Source organism: Dasypus novemcinctus, chromosome 3 (genome assembly GCF_030445035.2).
Source record: "Dasypus novemcinctus isolate mDasNov1 chromosome 3, mDasNov1.1.hap2, whole genome shotgun sequence".
NCBI lineage: Eukaryota > Metazoa > Chordata > Mammalia > Cingulata > Dasypodidae > Dasypus > Dasypus novemcinctus.
In genome coordinates, this window is record NC_080675.1 from 68,229,765 (window position 1) to 68,254,785 (window position 25,021).

The 25,021-nt window shown below is 39.4% G+C and overlaps 1 protein-coding gene across 2 annotated transcripts; it reads right to left on the reverse strand.

Moving 5' to 3' along the window:
• Positions 1 to 14,853: 14,853 nt before the first annotated feature.
• Positions 14,854 to 24,041, reverse strand: DORIP1 (dopamine receptor interacting protein 1). 2 transcript variants are annotated; one of them, XM_004483423.5, is made up of 5 exons: positions 23,917 to 24,041; positions 20,785 to 21,309; positions 18,605 to 18,694; positions 17,392 to 17,526; positions 14,854 to 16,790 (listed from the first exon to the last, which is right to left on the reverse strand). In XM_004483423.5, the coding sequence occupies exons 2-5, from the start codon at positions 21,306 to 21,308 to the stop codon at positions 16,607 to 16,609; spliced, it is 933 nt and encodes a 310-aa protein (XP_004483480.2). In that variant the 5' UTR covers position 21,309; positions 23,917 to 24,041; the 3' UTR covers positions 14,854 to 16,606. The 2 variants fall into 2 exon arrangements, with proteins under 2 accessions (XP_004483480.2, XP_058149460.1); XM_058293477.1 differs by lacking the exon at positions 23,917 to 24,041 and adding an exon at positions 23,788 to 23,915.
• Positions 24,042 to 25,021: the final 980 nt, after the last annotated feature.

Sequence of the window (25,021 nt, forward strand, 5' to 3'; positions counted from 1 at the left end):
AGATCTAGAATCAACCATTCATCCAAGCGACCAAGGCTTATTTTGTTAGGGAATGGGAAATGGCGTTTAGATATCTCAATCAGGTTGCTAGTGATGCTCCTCCTACTACTGGCTTGTCATTGCTTCTAGGCTATTCAGCAGGCAGAGTCAGGAAATACTGGCTTTGTTCTGATTTTTAAAGAAAGGGGACTGAAAATCTTGGTTTCTATCAACATTAACAGAATTACCTATTTGCCTTATCTTATGACATGGAATCAAAATGACAGTACTAGTATAGCTATAAATAATAATACCAATGAATGCAGTTTTAAAATCACTTTGTATGGGAAGCGGACTTGGCCCAGTGGTTAGGGCATCCGTCTACCACACGGGAGGTTTGCAGTTCAAACCCTGGGCCTCCTTGACCCTTGTGGAGCTGGCCCATGCCTAGCACTGATGCGTGCAAGGAGTGCCGTGCCACGCAGGGGTGTCCCTGTGTAGGGGAACCCCATGCGCAAGGAATGTGCCCCATAAGGAGAGCTGCCCAGCGCGAAAGAAAGTTCAGACTGCCCAGGAATGGCGTCACACACACAGAGAGCTGACACAACAAGATGACGCAACAAAAAGAAACACAGATTCCTGTGCCGCTGACAACAACAGAAGTGGACAAAGAAGAACACACAGCAAAATAGACAGAGAACAGACAACGGAAAGGGGAGAGAAATAAATAAAATAAATAAATTTTTTAAAAAAAGATTACTTTGTATAAGAATACGGCCTTAGGGTATAGGTTATTTTATTTCAAGGTTTAATTTTTTGCTTTTAATTATACAAAATATTTACTTGGCTCCAAAGTTTAAATTATAGGAGAAGATGTATTCACAGAATTTTGTCTGCATTTCCATCTTTTACCTTGTTTACTTTATTCCTCTGTAGGTAACTATTTTATTAGATTTTGATTCCATTCTTTCATTTAGGAAAACAGACAAATCCCTTCCCCATGTCCTTGCAAAAAAAGTATAGCATATTATAAAAATATTGTCTTCAACTTCCTTTTTTTCACTTATATTCTGGAGATTATTACATATCAATGTATAGAGATTGTCCTTATTCTTTTTTACATTTGCATAGTACTTTACTGTGTGGATCTGCCATAGATAGGGCTTTTAGCTAGCATTCTGCTGATCAATGTTTGGGTTGTTTCCAGACTTTTGCCTTTACAAATAATGCTGCAATAAATAGCTTTGTGCATTTGTCATTTTGTATTTTGGGGATAGGTTTTTAGAAGTGGAATACCTGGGTCAAAGTTAGATGTTATGTGATTTTGCTAGATCTTGCCAAATTTTCATAAGAGACTGTAACATTTTGCATTACCATTAACAATAGACAAGAGTGTTTGTAGGTTGTTTTTTATTAGTCTATCCACTCAAGGGCTTATTAAAAAGTGACACTTGGCTTCAGGTTCATTCTGACTCAGACTATGTCTAACACTGGAATATAATTCAAGAAAGACGAGGGAAGCGGCTCAAATGGGCTGATGAGAGTTTCCCTTCTGGATGGTTCTTGTAGACAGCAGGGCCATCCCAAAGGGATGATCTTCACACCCACCCCTCTTGAGGCAGAGCCTCAAGGATTCTTTATTATATGGTTCATTGGTATCTGTTGTGGCTGGCCTTGGGCGTTTTTTTATTAACTAGTAGAATTAGAAGATCAAGTGATGTTGGAGTAGGAGGATTTGTTTTGATGGCTTTAGGATGCTGCTTCCATTGTAGTGTATAATTATGCAAAGCAAAGAATCCAGGAAAGAATTGCCAAAGAAAAAATTAAAAATAAGATTTTATATGAAAGTACCCACCTAGATCCTGAAAGAAAAAAAAAGCAATAGCAGCAACTGGGCAGAGAAAACCAAAATACAATTCATTGAAATTAGTGTGAACAAAGCTGAGAACACTACATAAGACACTTTATGTACAATAAGAAAACTTTCAATCAAGTAAATTAACTATGTGTAATTTGTAATATATTATATGTAATTAAATAATATAATTAAGAAATAAATACATATATATGTGATTAAAGAAGTGAAAAGTTCCATGTTTTAGTGTACATTAAAAGCAGCTTTAAATCCCTTGTTGAGTAAGGCAGCATATAAATCAGGATGGATCAATCACTTCTGTGGTGGTGATAAGGAAGGAAGTCTTGGAAAAAATATTCTTGTGTGCATCTGAAGTATTAAGAGTTTAAATGGGCACAGGTTGGGGCAGAAGGGGAGGGTGGGGAATAAAAGATCCTAGATTAAGAAAAGCACCAGGTTCTCTTAGTGCATCTGTGAATTATACTAGAGTAGGTGTGTCTCATTGAGTAGAGCTATATAAGTTTCAAAAGGTTTTAGAGCCAGATATTAGAAGATTTTCAAATCCCATATTCATATATTTGTCCGGTAGATAAATGATTTTGAGCAGGAACAAGATATTAACAGAATATTTCACTATCATTTGGTGTCTAGGGAAATTTAAGTGACTCATTCTCCCCCACATTTTTACTTTTGCTTTGTTTTTGCATTTCAAAACTAATTCATGTATTTAACATTTTTTTACTGTTTTAATACTACAATTTTCTCAGTATAATTACCACAGAAATATTAGCAATGCTTTCAGCCAACAAACCTGAAATTTTCACAGAATTATGTTTATTTCCTGCAGCCGCACTACCTACCTACTAATTTAATTTCTTAGTAAAATATTGAATGATGTATCAACATTAATGATCGCTAACACTTCCATAGTACTAACTGGGTGTGTGTCAGGCACCAAGTGCTATGCATAATAATTCATTTAATCCCCGCCACAAATTTAAGAGATATGTTCTATTATTATCTCCATTTTACAGTGAGGAAACTGAAGATCAGAGAGGTTAAAAACAGGCCCAAAGCCTCAGAAAGTCAGTGACAGAGCCTAATATGAGCCCAGGCAATCTGGCTGCAGAGTTCAGGTATTTAACCTCTATACTTATCTCTCTTTGGCAGCCTGAAAATCAGTAATCAATATCTAATGAATAATAGAGATAATCTAGTGGTAAGGTGAGCACAAATCACAATTCACCTAGAATTCTATCCGGCAATTCCATGATCTTTCCTGGGTGATGAATATCAATCCTGAATTAGGTCTTCTGGCAAGTCCATAAACTCTCTAGGGACAGAAACTCCTAACTCTTCTCATAAAAGGAGACGGGAGGAGGAAAACCCTAGAGTCAGTTTACAATTAGAGTCTAAGTGCGGTTGCAGAAAGAGCAAGCCCAGCCAGCCTCATCAAATGGGTCAGGACTGTATGTTTTTGCCAAGCTATGAGTGTGTATGGAGTCATACAAAGAACAGAAGGAAAACTGGACTTGCCTCAAACAAATACTTTGTGGCCAGAAAGTTGAGGTATTTTCTCTCTGGTTCCTTTACGTTACATAGCAAGGAGCTTCTCGCCACCTACTGGTCATAGATTACACTGCAGGAGTTGGGAATCAACAGTCACATTCCTCCTAAAGTCCCCAGACAATTAATTCACTTAACAGTATTTAAAGAGAAACCACCCCAGGTGACCTTCTCGCTTTCCTCTCAAATCCCTTCCCTCTTATCAGAAGTAGAAAATATTTGAGATGATTAATTCTTGCGCGTGACTTTGGCTCGAATAATTTTTTTAAAAACTGGAAGTGCTTCAGCATTCTGCCTTTTATTTTGCCTTGTAGAATGTTAATTAAAAGTGGTTAGATCTGGAGGATGGAGGTAGAGGTACAGGCATTAGGTCCTAGCAATTACCCTTGAAATCGTAAGCTGGAAATCTGTAGTCTCTTTCCTTTGCAATCTTCCTGCAGGGGCCCTAGGCAGTAACTGTGAGAAGCACATGCAGATACTTCCAGCAGTTGTCTGTAGAGCTGCCCCACTTCTGCACTCGCAAAGCCCCAGGCTCTTATATTGCCATAGTACTTCATTCTTAGTCATCATTTGTTGGAAACTGAGGCACAGTGGTCTCACAAGGAGAGACGTCCTGTTTCCATGGCTATGCTTGCACCCTAAGGAATGCGGTAATTAAGAGTTCCTGACAAACGGGATGAAGCTGTTAAAGGCTGAAAGAAAAGATGTGCACATACCTTTTGTAGTAAATAGAACACTTAGACTTTGTACCTTGAGATAAGATTTTCTGAGTTCCTTAGTAATGCTAATAGTTAACTGCATATTGTTGCTTGTTGTCACGTAGACTGGGGTATATAGAGAGCCCCTTGTAAACAATAAAGTTGTTGGAGGAGTCTCTACTCGCAGACCCTAATCCCAGCTCTCTTTTTTTTCTCTCTCTTTCTTTCATTCCCAATACCCTTCGAGTCCAAATCTCCAACAATCATTGATGACTCATTATTGATTTATTTATCTTTCACCCTTTCTAGACATGAATTAGATTTCTTCCATGTCAGAAATCATATTATTTCAACTGGCAAATAGTAGACATTCAATAAATATTTATGAAATGAATGCTGCTGAGAAAGTATGTCTCTTCTTTGCAAACTCTTTCATACAGGTTTTTCCGATCCCTCCCTTAAAGCAAGCTAATTGTGCTCAGTGCATTTCACTATTTCCTTGTTATACTTCTGTGTTAGATTCTAACAGGGAAACATAGGAAATGTATTTGATTCTACCTGTTTCAGGGTGATTTATTTCACTAGGGTCTTGCTTCTCAACTCTGGCACCTGGGATACTAGCACAGAGATATGGACAGGGAAATGTAAAGGAATGGCATCCTTTATAAACTAAACTATTAGGTTCTCGGAGGTTTGAGAAGAAAATAGCTTCCAAAAGTAAGTGTCCAGTGAAAAGAAAAGTCTGAACAGATGGCACAGCAATCTTCCTCAGAGACTTGCCTTCCTCTTGGAGTGTTCTCATGCTGTTTAGCTCTGTCACCACTCTGCCAGCCCCTAGGAGTATACAATTCTTTCAAAGCTCTGACTCCTTGGTATTTGGTTCTCATAGGCAAGTGAAGTATGCCGAAATTTATCAGCATGACTCAGTGGTTATCTGTGGGGAGCCGCCCGGAGCTACGTGCATTTGCGGTCTCCAGCAACATGGCGGTTTTCATAACTACGCCTACTCCACCCCTGTGCTTCCGCCTTCTCTTCCCCTTTCCCCAGTTTCCCGGTCAAAAAGTGTCACGCCTGCGCAACAAGATGTTGAACCCATGACCAGCATTAAAGGGTGTAACAGCATTTTATTGCCTTATATGGAAGAGCTGCTTCGTCAGCCTATCACCCCCTGCTAATACCCTCCCCTTAGTATATATTCTGATGCTCTACCCTCAATAAACGGAGACTTGATCAGAATCCTGTCTTGTCTCCATTTCTCTTGCCTCTTGTCCCCCAATTCCCACTCCCTCTTTCAGGTGCCAGTTCGTTTGACCTGCGGGCCAGGTCAATTGGCGCCCGAACAGGGACCTGAAAACGAGGGATCCAGTGTGGAACGCCGACAGACAGTCTGGCCGGACCAAGTGTAACGTTCAGAAATCAAAAAGGAGAATCAGAGAGTAATAAGAGGACGCCATGAGGGAACCTGCCTCCCGGTTGCGAAGCCTCGGTAAGTGATTGGCGAATATGGGACAAGCAATGAGTGAGCACAAACTTTTTATTAAGAGCCTCGGAGAGGCGTTAAAGGCAAGAGGAATAAAGGTTAAATTTAAGGAGCTAATAGAATTCTTTAGATTTTTGAGAGAAGTCTGTCCGTGGCTTCCTTAGGAAGGGACCATAAATGAAAGGTGGTGGAGTAGAGTTGGGGACGCTCTACAAGACTTTTATAGAACCTTTGGCCCTGAGAGAGTTCCCGTAACTGCTTTCTTCTACTGGAATGTTATCAATGACTTCTTCGCAATCCGCCACACCAACGTATTGGCTGCACAAGTAGTTGCTAAAGGCGAGGAACTCCTAGCACAGGACAGGTCTAAATCCCCCCCGGCAAAAAGTCCTGCTAAATACCATCCCCCCGAGTCAGACTCGGTGTCATCAGACTCGGTGTCTATTAAAATAGATAGCGATGATGAGAGTGCCCGTCCCCTTGCAAAAATAATATCTCTAAGAGAAGAGCTGGCCCTAATCAGAGGAGGAGAGTTATTAGTAATCCAAACCCTAACGCCCCGTGTAGGGATTCTGATAACTCCAACCCTGAGGCTGAAAAATGCTCTGTTGGTTTCTGCCCACCCCCAGATGCACCCCCGCTTCCGCCCCCGCTAGCCTAGACCCCAATGCAGATCTAAAGTTATGGCTCTCTCTTTTAAAAGAGAGAAGGGATCTACAATCTCAATGCGCAACTCTGCAGCGTCAGCTCAACTTAACCCCTCCTCTAAAAAATCCCCTAACTGCCAACTTTGGCAAACCACCCCTTTTTTCATTCCTTGTTATCAAGAGGCCTGGAAGCCCTAATGAGGCTAGTGAGGGGAGCGAGGTTGCTGTTGAACCTGAGCCTGAGCGCATCTATTACCCTTTCCCTTTCAAAACCTTGAAGGACCTTAAGTCCGCGGTCACCACCTATGGCCCTACTGCCCCATACACCCTCTCTCTGTTAGAACACATTGCTGATGGGTGGCTCACCCCCCATGACTGGCACACCCTTGCCCGCTCCGCTCTCAGTGCAGAAGATTATCTCCTCTGGAAGTCAGAATATTGTGAGTTTTGCAAGGAAACCGCACAGCGGAATCTCAGAACTGAGAATGGGTGGACCGAGGACATGCTTCTCCGTGCAGGAGATTTTAAGCAGAACTCAAATCAGTTGTATTATGATGCCGGACTTTTCCAACAAGTCCAAGCTGCAGCCCTTAAGGCCTGGAAAAGACTGCCTACCAAGGGACAGTCCCTTACCTCCTTAACTTCTATCCGTCAGGGCCCCCGAGGAACTATTCTCGTAGGTAGACTTTGCACTGCCGCTGAGAGAATATTTGGTGATGCAAATACTGATGCTGACTATGTAAAACAACTTGCCTTTGAAAATGCTAATGCAGCCTGCCAAGCGGCTATCTGGCCCTATAGAAAAAGGGAAAATCTCTCTGGCCACATTAAGCTTTGCTCAGACATAGGCCTCACAAAGCAGCAGGGCCCAGCTATAGCTGCCGCCATAAGGGAGGCCACCTCTGAACAGGCCCAAGCCTTCGCCGCGGCCTTGAGAGAAGTGCTTCCATCCCCAGTGCCCCGTGCACCTAGGGCCTGTTTCTCTTGCGGCAACCCCGGCCATCTAGCCAGAGATTGTTGTTGCCGCCCCCCTGCTAGCCAAAAGCCACCCCCCCTTTCCAACTCCTGCCCCCGTTGCCACAAGGGCAGACACTGGGCTAATGAATGCAAATCAAGAACCGATTCTTTAGGTCACCCACTCCCTCCTTATCAGGGAAACGGGAGGAGGGGCCAGCCCCAGGCCCCGACAAACAATCAGACTTATGGGGCAATCAGCTTTGTTCCCGCCAGCTGCAATCTATTTCCAATGTCTGTAGAGCCACCTCAGGGAGCGCAGGATTGGACCTCTGTACCTCCTCCCACACAGTACTACCTATGGGAGTTCAAGCCCTGCCTACAGGCGTGTTTGGCCCCATGCCAAAAAACACCTTTGGCCTAATAATCTGATGAGGCAGTTCCCTTATCAGTGGCCTCCAGATTTCTCCTGGGGTCATTGATAATGATTTCACCAGTGAGATAAAGGTAATGGCTTCAGCCGCACAAAGTATTATCTCCTTCCCTGCAGGGCAACGGATTGCCCAGTTATTAATCCTCCCTCTAGTACAAACTGACAATACAGTAAAAGGCGGTGACCATAGAGATAAGGGATTTGGTTCTTCTGCTGTATTTTGGGCTCAAGCCATTTCACCCGGCAAACCAATGTTGTCTCTACTCTTAGATGGAAAAAATTTTACCAGACTCATAGACACAGGGGCAAATGTAACTATTATAAAAAAGAAAGACTGGCCCCAATCCTGGCCCCTTGTCCCAACGCTTACACATTTGACTGGCATAGGGCAGACTACTAACCCCGAAAGAAGCTCAAAACTGCTTACCTGGAGAGACAGCGAGGGCAACCAAGGTTCAGTGCAACCTTACGTCATAGCTAACCTCCCCATCAACCTCTGGGGATGGGACATACTTTCCCAGATGCAACTTATCATGTGCAGTCCCAACAGCATGATTACAGCTCAAATGCTCTCACAAGGCTTCAAGCCAGGTAAGGGCTTAGGAAAATTTAAATCAGGCATCCCCCAACCTTTATCGATAAAGGGACAATGTGATAGAAGAAGCTTAGGAAATTTAGCCTAGGGGTCGTTGATCTTCCTGTACCCCATGCAGACCAAATCACCTGGCTTTCAGATGAACCCGTATGGGTTGATCAATGGCCTTTATCCTCAGACAAGCTACAGGCCGCCCAGCGGTTAGTGCAGGAACAGCTAGTGGCAGGACATATTACAGAAAGTGACTCTCCCTAGAATACTCCTATTTTTGTCCTTAAAAAGAAATCTGGAAAATGGTGATTATTGCAAGACTTAAGAGCAGTGAACAAAACAATGATACCTATGGGAGCCTTGCAGCCTAGTCTTCCAACCCCTGTAGCCATCCCCTTTGGATATTATAAAATTATCATAGATCTAAAAGATTGTTTCTTTACTATCCCATTACACCCGGTGAATCAAAAACGCTTTGCATTTAGCCTCCCCTCTGTGAATTTCAAAGAACCTATGAGGAGATATCACTGGAAGGTTTTGCCCCAAGGCATGACAAACAGCCCTACCTTATGTCAAATATTTGTGGCTGCCGCCATAAGAGAAGTAAGGGCAATGTGGAAAGACCTTTATGTTATTCACTACATGGATGACATTTTAATGGCTGGTAAAAAGGAACAAGATGTCCTAACATGTTACCATGATATGAAAACAGCCTTAAAGGCACACGGGCTTCAAATTGCCCCTGATAAAGTACAATTACAAGACCCTTATACCTACCTGGGGTTTCATATGGCAGGAAATAATATAACCCCCAAGGCCAAGGTATAGTTGAAAGAGCACATCTGTCTCCAAAAAAATCATAGAAAAAATAAAAAAGGGAGAGTGGTACCCCGTCAAAGGATCCCCCAAAAATCTATTATCCCACTCTCTCTTTATTCTAAATTTTTTAAGCTTAGATCAAAAAGGACATTCTGCGGCTGACCGCTTCTGGCACCCTAATACCAGCACAAAACATGCCACAGTCCTATGGAAAGACCCTATGGATAATACCTGGCATGGACCCGATCCCGTCCTAATATGGGGCAGAGGATCAGTTTGTGTCTATTCCAAAGAACTAGTTGCAGCCAGGTGGCTGCCAGAACGATTGGTAAAACAAATAGATAATAACAACCTATCCAGGGTAGAGAACTCTCCCTGAGATGAACTCTGTTTTCTTACAGGAGAGCAACCAACGCTAAAACCCATGCGGCTGTACAGCCCCCCTTGGAATCCTCCTGTGACGCTGGCACTCCGAGACTTTAGTACAACCTAAGAGAGTATCGGCCAATGCTGCACACCACATCCGCCAGCGCCAGCTGCTTGCGACTGAAGAGCCCATCCTTGCTACAGCTCCCTCATGTTTCTCTCTCCCCCTCTTGCTTTCACCTCCCCAAACCTCCATTATGAAACTGCAGTAAGAGAACGCGGTGCGTACCACACCTCCCTCTGGCCTCCACACATTATAACCAAAATAGGAGCACCCTGACTGCTGGCAGCGGTTCTCAAATACATATGAACCCTGTCAGGTTCTGAGGTGATGAACTGGATAGCCAATGATGGGCAACTGGGCGTGATCGGTTCCATGGCAGAGCCACCTAAGACAGAGACACAGCCTTTCGCCGCTGTTGCATTCTCCATGACTGGTAAGGCAATCAGCCTAACCATTTGCATGCCCTGACCTAAGACAGGCACAGTTCCCCCTGAACTCAGGGTGCTTCATAAAATATAATAAAGAAGGGGGACCTGTGGGGAGCCACCTGGAGCTACGTGCATTTGCGGTCTCCAGCAACATGGCGGTTTTCATAACTACGCCTACTCCACCCCTGTGCTTCCGCCTTCTTCTTCCCCTTTCCCCAGTTTCCCGGGCAAAAAGTGTCGCGCCTGTGCAACAAGATGTTGAACCCATGACCAGCATTAAAGGGTGTAACAGCATTTTATTGCCTTATATTGCCTTATATGGACGCTTCGTCAGCCTATCACCCCCTGCTAATACCCTCCCCTTAGTATATATTCTGATGCTCTACCCTCAATAAATGGAGACTTGATCAGAATCCTGTCTTGTCTCCATTTCTCTCGCCTCTTGTCCCCCAATTTGCACTCCCTCTTTCAGGTGCCAGTTCGTTTGACCTGAGGGCCAGGTCAGTTATCACTGGGTGGAGAAATTATGAAGGATCTTTATTTTCTACTTTATACTTTTCGTTAGTTTTTTTTTTGCAATGAGCATGTATTTTAATAATTTTAAAAATATATAAGACTTCATGATGAAGAAAGGGAAAACAAGCATGCAATGAAAATACAGCAAACCCTATAAATGACAGGTTTCTAGTTTTACCATGGCTAACTTGTCTACACAACTAATTTACTCCCAAAGCTCCTATTGTATTTCACATCCTTTTTAAGGGTCCTGTCAGAGAAGTTCACTTTTTCATTTTTAAAATGATATTCCTCTTGATCCATTGCAGAAGATCTCATTAAGAAAACAGTAGATGGACTATGGAATTGGTTGGTCATTTGAGGACAAATAATCATCCTCAGATATCAGCATATAAAGAAATCAACTAGCTACAGAGGACTCCCTATTAATTTTCTCCTCTTCGCCTTCCCAGAAACAAAAAGGTTGTGTTTTCCCAGGGATCCCTTAAATTTGAGGTTAAAGGAGGCTGTCCAGGATGGCCAGATAGCCCTGGGCCAGTTGGGTGACATGTAAGAAACCTTGCTAATAGGGAAGTCAGATTTAAGACCTTTGCATAAATACCTCAATAGGATGAATTTTAAGAACTATGCGATTTTAGGGCAGAAGAATTTGATGCTGATTTTAAATGTTAGAGCATTAACAAAAGAAGATGGGGAAACAAACGTTTGCTTTGGCTATAGTTTAGTAGTAATAACTACCATCAGTTTATGAGAACTGCTTACCTTTTACACCTACTTTAGTGCATTCACAGTTATTCAAATAATGAAATGTCATTAAATCATCTAATTGTGAAGTTAAACTGTTCATACGCTTAATTTGTACAGCTTTTTGTGTTATAGTAGTTATCAGCTTATGTAGCTTAGTTGTTTGCTCATACTCTAAGAATGAAATGAACATAGGCATTCATCCTAGTAAACATAACTGTAGTATTCAGAGTTATCCTTAGTTTCTTTTCCTCTTTAATTGAATCAGATCCAGTAGCAATGCTTCAGATATTAAACCAATTCAATTTATAAACATAAAGCTTCTTTGGGGGATAAATCTAAGTAAGGTTACTTGCAGAAGAGGAGGAAGAAATGCCTCTTTTGCTTAAGAGAATTGTGTTTTGCTAAAGCAAATAAGTTGAGGAATAAAAAGCATAACCTTGCAAAATATCTAACAAGTCACACCTGCCTCTGCTTCTGTGGATCAGCCTGTGAGGGCATGGCCTTGCAGGAGAATATCAAATAACTTCTACCTGTTTCTGTAAATCAGCCTGTGAAAACATGGCCTAGTAGAAAGATATCAAATGAGTGACTTCACCCCCCCTTCTATAAATCAGCTCCCAAACTTGCAGCTGCATTCTGCCTCTGTAAACCCCCTGCTTGCAAATTTCACCTAGCAACGCATTAGTCAATGAACAAAAGTTAGGCTGATCCCCTCTGAAACCTTACAAAAACCTATGAAAATTGAAAAATGGGGCCAGAATTTGGAGATTGACTCTCCTCTGGGCCCGCACATAATAAAACTGTTCATGCATCTTTCTGGATTGCCGGTCTTGAGTTTCTACGGTTCAGAACTCCTGGCTTTGCTGTAACAACACTGTACAATGGTTGACTTAAACAATGGGAAATTATTGGCTCATGGTTTTGAGGCTAGGGGAAGCCCAAATCAAGGTATCATCAAGGCATGCCTCCCCTCCCCCTCCAAGACTGGCATTCTGGGGCTTGCTGCTGGTGATCCTTGGCTTCTCTGTCATAGAACAATGCTCTCCCTTCTCTTCTGGGTGTGGGGAACTTCAGCTTCTTGCTTCCCATGGCTTTCTCTCTCTGTCTGAATGTCATTCTGCTTATAAAGTAATAGGATTAAGACCCAGGCTGATTGAGTTGGGCAATACCTTACCAGACAGTAACCTCATAAAAAGCTCCTACTTACAAAGGGTTCACACTCACAAGAATGGATTAAGAAAATGTTTTTCTGGGGTACATAGTTCCAAACCACAAGGAGCAAGGTGGATTCTTCCTTAAATTTGATTTGTTTGTTCTTTATCTCCCTCTGCTTTTGGGCAGGTTTTAAAACCATTTTGCTTTCTTTGCAAATATAGCAGTGGTTTGCGGCATTTTGATTAAAATTATATTCAGAATTATTCCCCTTTATCTTTTGCTCCTCCTCTGAGTAGATTATTCTTATTTCAAAGGCTGCAAATTTTTGAAAATATCCATTTCTCCCAATCCTTTTCCTACTAACAAAGAGAAGTCTCTCTAGAGTGCTTAGAGAATTCTCCATACCCTCACCTTCACATTCTGTAATCTAATTCAGCTCATTCTTTTTGGTTCTTTTTCTATTCACTGACAGAAAGGGCTAATTTCTTCTTTTGGCTGGAGAATTTTATCTTTAGTTATAGAAAGGTCTCAGATGGTTGAGGTAGTTTATTTTTATTGTGGTGTTTGGTTAATGGGGAAGCAGTAATTTCACTTATTTAGTCAGTGCCTGACAACCTCAGCTAAAGTGTATGAAGGGAACTTAAGAATAGAGGGATAGTTACCACAGGAAGTTCCTGCTTATTTCTCCAGAGAATCTCTGACTGCAGAAGACCTGACAAATGAATAGAAGCTGAATCCCAGGTCATTAACTGATAATTAATGACCACTGCTGGAGAAATTTAGAGAATCTGTCTCTGAATTATTCCTGGATAATGTCTGTGAAGGACTGCAGTACAATCACCCCATCCTTGACAGTTAATCCATATTTACGTCACAGATCTTAACAGATCTTTTTGTTACTAAGGGCCATATTCTTTCTGCTCTCCATCCCTCTTTTTTTTTTTTTTTTTTTTTTAAGGAAGAAGAGTTACTAAGCATTAAGTGATTTTAGTTTCCAAAGGGAAAAATAACTATTACATAACAATCTGGTCCCCTCCCTTCTTTTCCCCTTACTGTTGTCATCTCAATTAAAAGAAGGTTTAGGGACGAGGACTTGGCTCAGGATAGAGCATCCGCCTACCACACGGGAGGTCCAAAGTTCAAACACAGGACCTCCTTGTCCGGTGTGGAGCTGATCCACGCGCAGTGCTGATGTGCGCAAGGAGTGCCGTGCCATGCAGGGGTGTCCCTGGCATAGGGGAGCCCCACACGCAAGGAGTGCGCCCCATAAGGAGAGCCGTCCAGCGCAAAAGTAAGACCAGCCTGCCCAGGAGTGGCACCACACGCACAGAGAGCTGATACAAGATGATGCAACAACAACAGCAACAAAAAGAGACATAGATTTCTGGGCCGCTGACAAGAATAGAAAGTGGACACAGAAAACACAGCAAATGGACACAAAGAGCAGACAATTGGGGGGTGGGGGAAGAGGAGACAAAATAAGTCTTAAAAAAAAAAAAGGTTCAAATACCAAGTACATTCTGCACCAGGGACACCAAATGGAATACTTACAACTTTGCATGTCATGAATTGTCCTTATACTTATAGTATCAAGCTTTATTCATAAACTTCTCAGATAATTTAAAAGAAATAGAATGGATGTTAATAGTAGGGCAGACACTAAGTTGCAGATTTATGAGTGTATGGGAAGTAATTTATATAATTAAAATGAAGTTTACTAGTACTGACTAACCGTATTTCCCCAGATAACTCAGTGGTTCTCAACTGGGGGCAATTTTCCCCCTTATGGGACATGTCTAGAGACGTTTTAACTCCTGTGGGGGTATGTGGGGAGAGGTGCTACTGGTAAAGGGTAGAGACCAGAGATGTTGCAAAACAATGCACAAGACCACAAGCCCTCCCAATAATGAATTACCCAGCCTAAAATATCAATAGGACCAAGACCGAGAAATACTGAGCAAATCTGTTGCAAAGTAAAATAAATGCCAAAAGATATTACTTTCATGATTCAAAGAAAACATTCTCTAGTTTGCTCCTCTCATTCTCAACACTACCATTAAGCAAATTAGGTATAGAACATATGTCCTAAAATCTCTTTCTACCAGAGAAAAGTATTTCAGGGGACTATAGACACATGTATAGGATCTGAAGGTAAATAAATCAAAATGAAGCACAAAAAATGAAAGTATAAATAAACTGAGAGAAAAAACGATCCCAATCTATTCTGCAAAAATTTCAGTCACTTGACGTATAGCTATGGGTGGAGAAGCTGAGATGTCAGCTAAGTATGCTACATTCATACACGTATGCTCCATTCAAATGTATTTACTCTAATGTAATATACATTGTAAGTAAGTATGTGCAACAGATATTTCATGATATTCATGCTTTGGAGGACACTTTGCAAATCTTTTCTTTGTAATCCAGAAGTAAAAACAAGAAGGCACTTTAAGAAGTACTTCTACTTGGAATCCATTACTGATATGAGTTAGTACCTAAATAAATAATTTTTTAAAAATCTCAAAAATTCTTCAGAAAGAGAATCTGGGAGACTTGCCTGTACATAGAAGAGGTAGAAAAATATGTATTTTATTAGCACATTTCAAGGTATCAAGATTTTAACAAACATCTTAACCCTCACAACAACCCTGTGAGGTAGGTAAGTCATTGTTTTGTGATAAACTAGAATTATTCCAAATAAAGTGCAATTGTGAAAATAATAAATCAGCATTAGGAATACTTTTGGTAATGACATAATTTATGTATACTTTAATATTTGTGTTTTTGTATACTTTGATTCATGCTATAAAGTGTCCCTAAAAAAGTTTACTGTAAATCAAATCCTATTTAAATACAATTTAGAAATTATTTAAATAAACCCTGGGTTGAATTCTTTTTAAAAATAAATCACTATATTTTACCTTACGTAAAAAAGGAATTTCCATAGTATTTGCTCAAAGTGAGGCATTCTCAGCAATGTCATCTACATTTATCTATTCTTAGGTTAAGTTATCTCAACATGGCACCAAGCCAATGTAAAATTTAATTTACCGAATTAAACCTCAACGATTTGGCATATGGCAGTGAATTCTGTTGTTATGGAGAAGTCTCCAAATATATTGCGCTTAATCTCAACACCAGATCTAATGCAGACTATTAATTAAAAAGAAAACACTAAAATAAAGGTTGCTAAATTTCAAAAAGTATTTTTCCTTGAGAATTTTACTTTATTTTTTCTTTCAAATTACAAAATGAAGAGAGATCTTAGGATCTTATAAAGAAAAATAATATTCTGATAACTATAAAATTCTAGTGATTTATATTGCAAACCAAATCATCAGTTTACCACTTAAAAGGGACCCAGCAGATGTCACCACAAAAACTTAAGTAATGTTTTCTCTGTGCCAATATAAGATTTTGGATAAAAAGAAATATTCCCAGGGACCAATTTTCCTCTTAAATATATATATTTAAAGTACATGTTAATCCAACACTAGTAAACATCCAGTTGCCTAATATTTTTATCGTTATCTGCAAAATAAATTCTTAACAGACAATTTCTATTATGTTTATGAGATAAATGGTTAGGATAGTTATATAATCTATTTATAACAACTTGAATTAAGCTTGGAAGCTTAGTGAACACTTAAAAACCACAGGCAGGTTTCTAATAATTTAGCAAGTAGTTAAAAGTAATTTGTCATTATAAAGAAATAGCTCAAGCCCATAATAAAACACACTCACTGAAGTATTTTTTAAAATTGCTGCAGGAAAATTAGGCAAATCAATGGGTAAAAAAAACTAAGCTATCCATAAATTGTACATTCAAATCCGTACTAGATCGAATAGTGCACGTAGGATGATAGTGAGGTAGGGCAAAGGTATATAGTCAGATATATTTTTAACTATTAAATTTATAGAAACTGAAATACTGATTTTATCCAGGTTTTTTTTTGGACATTAAAAAAATTAGACTTTAAAGGACATAGTATTTTCTTGGCTTCAAGGGTAGATTTGTAAAAATCTCTGAGGTACCTATAAATAAAAAATACAAAGGCTACAAGATAAATTTTATTTCAACATAAAATATGCTTGTATAAAAATAACCCAGAAAATATAAAAAGAAATACAAACATTTTGCATAGATCCTCTATATAAACGATTAACCTGGGACTAAACACTGGGTAATACACCTCTGAAACTAGTATAGTTGAACTATTTCCTTGGATACCAAGTATACACCAAATAAAAGCCCTTAATCTGGGGGAGCATGGGCAGGAGGGAAAACAATTTAATTTAGCATCAGTCTATATTTATTTCTCTGTTGCTCGAATATAAACCAATGATGACAAGAGGAGAAACTCTGGGGGTTTATTTAACAAAATTAAATTCACATTTCTGAGGCCATCATAGTGCATCCAATGTCCATCAATCTGGAAAGCTGCAGAATAATGATGTTCCTCTTTGTTAAATAATGTGGCACCTTCCAATAAATACCTGCAAATTAAATGGCAATATGTAGCAGGATATGATAATACTTTTAAAAAAAAGACAAACATTCCTTAAATTCTTAACTAAGGAATTAAAAAATTGACATTGTTTGCATTCTGTTCCCTGAAAAAGAGATCTATTTGTATAAATGTTTAGTAATCTACTTAATTACTGTAATTTAAGAATTTGAAAAAACATGTTAACAGATTAACTCATCTCCTGTGTGCTTCTATTAAGAAACAGAAAACACAAGCAAAAAACTTTTAAAGGCAAAACGTTAAAAGACCCCTGTATGTTCTAATTTGTATTATAAATTATAATTATAAACAAGAAAACTGAGGAACAAACTGGTTATCCTTGATATGGTTTATAAAAGGTAGAGCTGAGATATGAACCTAGATAGTGAAGCATTTAATCACTAAGCATGCTGCCACTGACTGACTCCATGTTAAAGACTCTGATACTATTCAGAACACAGGATTTTAGAAAAAGCTATGGTTTTTTAAAAATGTCTTTTTAAGGGTAAATCAAAATCATGATAGAATAGCAGAAAAAATGTAAATGAATATTATTCTACTAGTTTTATCAAACAAGAGAAAATACCTACTTGTGATCAGATAAATCCAAGTAATAGGGTACATATGCCAGGTCTTCAGATTTCCAATGCTGCATATTTAGGACAACAAAAGGGGGTGCACCATGGCAGAAAACTCGTTGGGAAAATTCTCTTAGGCCACCACACCTAAAATGGAAAATAAATATGAACACTGTTACACTTGGGACAAAGCCACCTTTTAACAATATTGGGTCGTCTTTATATCTTTACTTTCCTAATAAGCATAATTACCTATTATAGGTTTGAGCTTAGTATATTATTACCTTATACATCTACTCCCAGAAGTTTATAAGCTGAGAGTGTATATTTAGAAACAATACTTTTAAAATTCTAAGAAAACCTATTTCTGTCTAAGCGTATAAAAGCATGTAGTTTGCTGAGTGATATAAAAACTTTGATTTATAGATACACTTTTCTTTTTGAACTGGTTTCAGTGTAGAATAATGACAAAGAAAGGAATATGAATCTTCAGGTATTAAACATATGGATCAGAACATAACATATACAATTATACAGTAAAATCTCGATTAACCGGAATGCTCAGGACACAATATTCTGGTTAACAAACATTATTGATTAAACTATGTTAACCAGAAAACCATTTTGTTTCACTGTTTGTTGTTAAAAATATTTCTAAAATATATTAGTTCACTTTCAGGACTTAAGTATAATTAACTGAACATATTTTAATCTTTCCTTCTTTCATGATTAGCTGTAAGATCCTATTACTAAGTATTAATTCTCATTGCACAATATTGTAAATACAGATACATGAAGATTGGGCTCATTATGTTCTGCCCCTTTGTACTTTGTTTATTACTATGTTAAATTTTTTGGTTGTCATTTACCTCTTTCTCCTAAATGTGGAGTGCAGAAAAAATTCCAGTTAATTGAGGGTCCCGATTAGCTGGGTTCCGGTTAACCAAGGTTTTATTGTACCTACTCAGCAGTGAGAAAAAAGAAAAGGCATTTGCTTTTTAGTCATCAATCAGCTGAAGTATCTTAATCCATATACTGATATTTTGAGAATAACAAAAGATAAACGTCATAATAAATATTAAGTGTTGTTAACATTCCAAAAGTGTTAGGCTTCCTAAATACTTACGAGTTATGCATGGAAGTATTAACGTTAAACAGCATATTGGCCCAGGTCTTTTCATAAATAACACAGGAATACTTTCATCTATGTGTATCACATACTCACCCACGCTCTTCACACAGTTCAATTTTGGAACAGAATAACTCATCCACAGCCAGTCGTATCAAGTTTCCATGTGGAATTTCTTGGGGAGGACTACAATAATTGCAAAATTCACGTAAGACTGCTTCAACATTTTATGGGTTAATATACCTTAGGATAACGAACTTTGTGAGTGAGTTCATTATTAGAAAAACTGAGTGTACAAAGAATAACCTCTGTTATCCATCTTTGTATTTATTATGCGTAGCATATAGAAACCAGTTTAACACAATAAATGTTAATGCATGGAACTCTTCAAGAAACATTAAATCTTTCTGTAAATTGACCCTGAAATATGCAGTTGTTACTACTTTAATTCAAAAGAATTTTAAAAGAATTCAACAGAGGCAATCTCATATGGAGGGAAGAAAGAAGGACCCAGAGTCAGGAGAGCAGACAATTCGTTACCTGTAGTCATACTTGACCTGAGATACCTGACGTGTTAAAAATAATTTTCCCTATGTAATTGTTTTAAATGTAGGCTTACAAATAGGCAAAAGCTTAAAATATTATCAAGTGTGTAAAATATTTTAAGTATCATATAAATAAAATATTAGCATTATAGAACTATTAATATTTCATTATAGTTTCAAAACATTTACAAATTAAGGTATTACTTTTAAGAAACAAGATACATTTCTGAAACATTTTCAGTGCATTATGATATAGAGTAAGTTAATTTTTCCCCCAATAAAGGTTTCAAATCAACATGAGCATAACGGCAAGAATTCTTTAATACACAGCATCATTAACTACGCTATAATAAATAAAAAATCAGAAATTACAAGACAGTTAAATCTAAAATGGGTACGGTTTACTAGCTTTGACCTTTTCAACTGAGGAATTTTTATATTCAAAATGGCAAAATATTTGGGCAAGAGTTCAATGAAAAATTCTGAACATATATAAAATTTTAGGCAGTCTAAAATGGTTCAATTTCTAATAAAATTCATGAAGGCAGGTTGAGAAATAACTTATCTTTTTAAAAATTTGGTAGGGTAGCAATGAACAAGGTATTTACTTATGAACACAAATAAAATTTCTTAGTACAAAAATTTTTAATTAAAAGTGTGCATATTCATACAGAACTTAAAATTCACACTAAATGCATGGAAAATATTTAAAATTTAAAATCCAATAGCATTACCTAAATTAGAAGGTAATATTTCTATAGTAAAAAACAGAGATTCTGGAAGCAATGAAAGGAACCAAAAAATACAGTACAGGGAAATGGACAAACTGTATTTCAGAAAACAGAGATTTTAAATGGTAGATATAAAAAGGAAAAGTATCTTCAAATTTCTTTAAGCAGCATGATGCCATAATATTAAACTGAACATCCTACGAAGAAATGTGAGCTTACTAAATTAGGGTATGTAATCTACATTCCCAAATGAGAACACTGTTTTAGGCTGCTTTTCTTAGACCATATGGCCAAATACCCTGACAACAAAGTATTTGGATTTGTTTTTCTTCCACTGGCAATTATCCCTTTTCCAGTTCATGTCTCCTCGAGGCTTTAATGTTTCCCAACACTCCAAAAGGGCTTGTCAGTTTGGTCTTCCTCCCTGTCTTTTACTAGCTTAGAGGACTGTCCTCTTTTTGAAAGCCCAAATCAGCTGGCTTCCAGCAGTTAGTATTAGATTCCTCATCCACATTCCCTTTGAGCATCAGATTCCGAGTCTGGAGTTTCTGTCTGTAACTGTGCCCTGGCCACGAATGGAAGGGGTACTCTGAATTTTTGTGTTCATGTGGAATTAGCCTACCTGACATAACACGAAAGTAATAAATGCTCAAGAGGTTAAATTTGGGATACAAGGAGTTAATTAAGTATCTATCATGGTCATATTAAACTCAAATCAAATGTAAAACATTTTGTGTAATGAATAATGCATAACTTTGCTATTGAAATAGTAAATTCTAAGATGTCTGGATGTTATAGATTGTAACATGTTTTGTATAGGATATACCGAGCCGATCTAGCATTTTTGAGTAGCTTTATTATTAAGTAGTTACACAGGATCTGTACTTTAACAAGTGCTTTCAATATATAATACATATATATGATTTTAAAGCAGTGTTTATTAAAAAAGTATACTATTTTATTTTTGCTAAAAGGGACAAAAGATTTTATAGCAACTTACTTTATACTAATTATGCGCTGCTGATCTTCCTGCACTCGAGTTGGGCATCGCCAGTTGGAACAATAACTCTCTTGAATGGTAGACATGAGATTTTCGAGATTTCTTGTAAAATTATCATGCTCATTCCCAAATAAATCAATTATTAATGAAACTTTATGAACTTCAGATTTGTATTGCTGTTTTCCCATTTTGTCCCAAATCCAAAGTAGCTTCACAGTTGTAAAACTGTAAGTGTCCATTAAATAAAGAAAACAGTCTACAAACTCTCTACCTAAATGAAGAGAGAGTTCCCTGGGGAAATTTTCATTTTCATTAAGAATAACATATAACAACATTAAGAATCCATCTATGGTGCAGGTATTTTTCAGTCTTATTTCAACATAGAGTGGTGTACAGGATACTGCTTTGCGGCCAGCTTTGATAGTAAAAACACCTCCCCAAGGAAGAACAGGTCTCCAAAATGAGCGATCTTGGTTATAGTTATTTTTAATTGATGCTTTGATCTCTTCAAACAGTGTCTTCATCCTGCATTTTAAAAGTTTAAAATAAAACTGTGATTTTGTATGTTAAGGGCATGAAAAATGTTCAAATGAAAATAAAGCTATGTAAAGATTCAAACTATATTTGGTCAGATGTTCTAAAGTAACGAAACATTTTAAAACAATTCAGGCTAGAAAAAGAAAAAACAAACAAAATAAAACAATTCAAGCTATGCGCCATATTCTTGGCAATATGCATGGTCTATGGATACACCATTTAAGAAAGTGCAACTTGTTTTTGAGGTACAGAATGGTCATTTAATGGGCCATTATGCTAATTACATATTTTATCTGTGATATTAAAAAAAAAACATGTAATAAAAGTCCTAAATGAAAATAAAGTTATTTAAAGATATAAACTGAATTTGCTTAGGTGTATTCCTCTCTCCAAAATAAAGCTACACTTTACTTTCTTGTTAAAATGCATAGTCCCATTTAAGAAAGTGATATATTGTAATACTTGCTGGGGTACAGAATAATGGCCATCTTATAGCCTTTATATCAGTTATACTACATTTTATCGGTGACACAGAAAACCTACATAATAAATATAAATCGTTTTAACAGACTAATTCTGGCATTTAGTTTTGAAAGATGACATATGAGGCACATGATGAGAACTTAACTGAAGAGTAGCTAATACAAAAATAATTTCTATTGACTGTGGAATTTGTACTTAGAATTTAGGACTGTATTAAATACCCTATAATTTTAAACAGAGGTTATGCTGTGAAGATCTAATTCAGAACTTAATACCCTCCTCCCTCTCTCAACTGGCCAGAACAAATCCATCTCCCGACCTTGAGGATAGTTACGCATTTTGCTTTTAAATCTGTTGGCAGTGTTTTAATAAACATGTTGGTGTTACATGTTATGTAAAGCAAAAAAAAAAAAAAAAGGGAATGAGGTCCTGATGAGATTGTATTGAAAAAACTGCTTTACATTACTTTGGGCAAAAAATGTATAAACTAAAATTAGTGTATGGTTTTCCAATGTTACTTTTGATGGAAAAATGTGCCTTTATGAAAAAAAAAAAGAGACACATCAGGGGAATAGGGACAGAGAGTGAGTGACTACATGAGTATTTTATTCCGCACTTTTCATGTGCCAAATCCTCCCAGGCATAACAGAACCCAATACCCAATAATACTGCAGACCTATATGTTTTAAGTTCAAAATGATGTGACAATACAAGGAGACTATTCAGTTCCGTAAGGTATTAAATACCGCTCCCCGCCCCCCCCCATAAACTCACAGTGTTTTCGACTTGATACTGTGGACTCTAAAACATTCAACACTATATTTAGTTTGAAGTGTTGATGTTTATATATAGTCCGCTAACAACTTGGCTCTAGTAAACCAATCCTTTAGGAGGAAGAGGGTGTGGCAAATCTTCTGCCTAGAAAAAGTTTATTAGCAACTGCCATGTTTCCCCAGCAGATTAAAAAAATACCATAAAGCATTCAACTACTTCAAAAGTGAAAATAATGTTTTTCATTGTTTTATTTATTTCTGTTGAAATATAAAATACTTTCTTAAGATTAAGAGCCTGAGTTATGATTAGCGTTCAAGTCTATTTTTCTTCAAGATGTCTTTTACATAAAGCCAAATTAAAATAACTATAGCTCCGTAAAGCAGTATTTGTACTCTAAAATAATTAAATCACAAGATATAAAGCATGGAACTCCTTTAGTTTTCTCTTTTTCTGAATAAAAAGGGGGGGGGGCGAGGGAGAGAGGGGAACTGAAGAATATAACCTGGTTACAGCGTTAACTTGGTGATCTAATCCTTAGTAATTTACTATACAGTGTGTGAAGAAGATAAGATGGAGAGATGACTGCAAAGAGCTTTATTTCTTAAATTTTCGACACACCACTGAAACACCTCAGTCTATTTCGTTAGGCACTGTATTGGATGCCCAGAAAGAGGTACTTAGGTTTATTTACCAGCCTCATCTCGCCCGCCAGTTTGAGTAAACCTGGCAATCTCCCCCGACCCGCACTTCCCTAGCAAACCCTTTTTTTGGTTATTTCCCAGGAAGTCTGTACTCCACGCTGACAGCAGCGTACAGACCACTACCCAAGGCACTGAATGCCGGACTCCCTAAGGACTCAGTAAAGGGACACCTCTCGAATGAGCGCCCGAAATACTCTTCTGGAAAACCGCCACGCGCTCCGTCCAAGCCGCGCCGGGCTGGCGGCGCGCGTGGGGGGCGCCCACCCCCGGCCCCGCCCACCCGGCCCCGACCCACCGCACCCGGGAGGCCAGGCCGCTCCCGCCCGCCCCGCGCACAGGGCGGGTCCCCACACCAGGAACGAGCGACACTGCTGGGCCCCCCACCCCCGCCCGGGCATGGCCGCCGCCGAGCGCCGACGACTGCGGGCAGAGGGGCAGAGGGGCCGGGCCGCGGAAGGCGCTCCCACACCGGCCAGTCTCCGTCCACCAGGAAGCCGACACCTCGTACCTCCCCGGGGACCGAAAACCGCCGGTGCCGCCGCACCCGTCGCCGCCGCCGCTTGCTCATGGAGAGCCGGGGCTGCCGCCGCTGCTGCCGTCGCCTCATCTACTAGCACCGCCGGCTGTCTCGGCCTACCCTGGAGCGAGTGCTGGGCTCCGGCACGGCCTCCATCGCCCCCTTCGCGGTAGGAGCCACAGCCGCTCCAGCGCCCGGGCCCGATTCCACCCGACCCTGGGAGCCAGGACAGCAGGACGCGTCCCTTCTTATTACGGAGGAAGATTCGGCCTGACCCCCGCCCCCAGCCGCCTGACGGCTCTGCTACGCAGGCGCGAAGACGCCCGGGCCAAACGTGCGCGTGTCGGGTGTGTATACAGCGTCCAGATTCGCCCAATGGGAAACCAGGATCAGGTGTGGGGGCGGGAACTCAGGGCGGGGTCCCAGTGTTAGTTGGGTGGGTGGGGCACCCGGAAGTGGGCAGGGTTTGCACAGAGGCGGAGCTTTGTTGGCAAACCCTCTCGGTTTTTTGAGGTTTGTACCGTTTTAGGGTTTTACTTAGTTTTAGTTTGCGTTTCCAGATCTGGACTGCTGAAGTTCCTAACTCAGAGGGAGAAAGTTTTGTTTTCGCAATAAGTTATTAGTTATTCAAACTTTTGGTTTAAGTATATTAAAAAAAGAAGTTCAAATAGCTATCTTTGATAGTCAAGGTAATCGATTGGCCAATATACTGTAATTTACAATGGAAAATAATACCGTTTTAAAATTAGGTGGCTTTAGGTACATGGTAGGATGAAACGTTGAATTTTGAAGATAATATAGTCCCACAGAGCAAGTGGCAGAACAGGAAGTCAAAAGTAAGTGTGCTTAGTGCTACAGTCTGTATACTCAACCACCATTCCCTCTAGTTCTTGTTTCTCCATTGAAGAGTCAAAGCCTCAGCTCCCAGGAGGCACAGACCATCCTGCGAATCTAACTCTGCTCACAATTAGAAATGGAGATGCTGTTGAGATTTTCCCCATCATCCATTCAATAAATATTGAGCATCTGGAAAGTGGATCCGAAGCTCCAGCATGCATGAAGACCCTTGGGGGAGCTCAAGGCAAGACCAGCAAGTCAAGATGGTTCTCAGTCATAGGCTGAACCAGGGGGAGGTTGGATGCTTTCTTGACTGATGACCACATCATCCAGGGCTATGGCATAGACATTACTCATGGACTTTTCTCAAGGAGTCTAGTGATGAAGG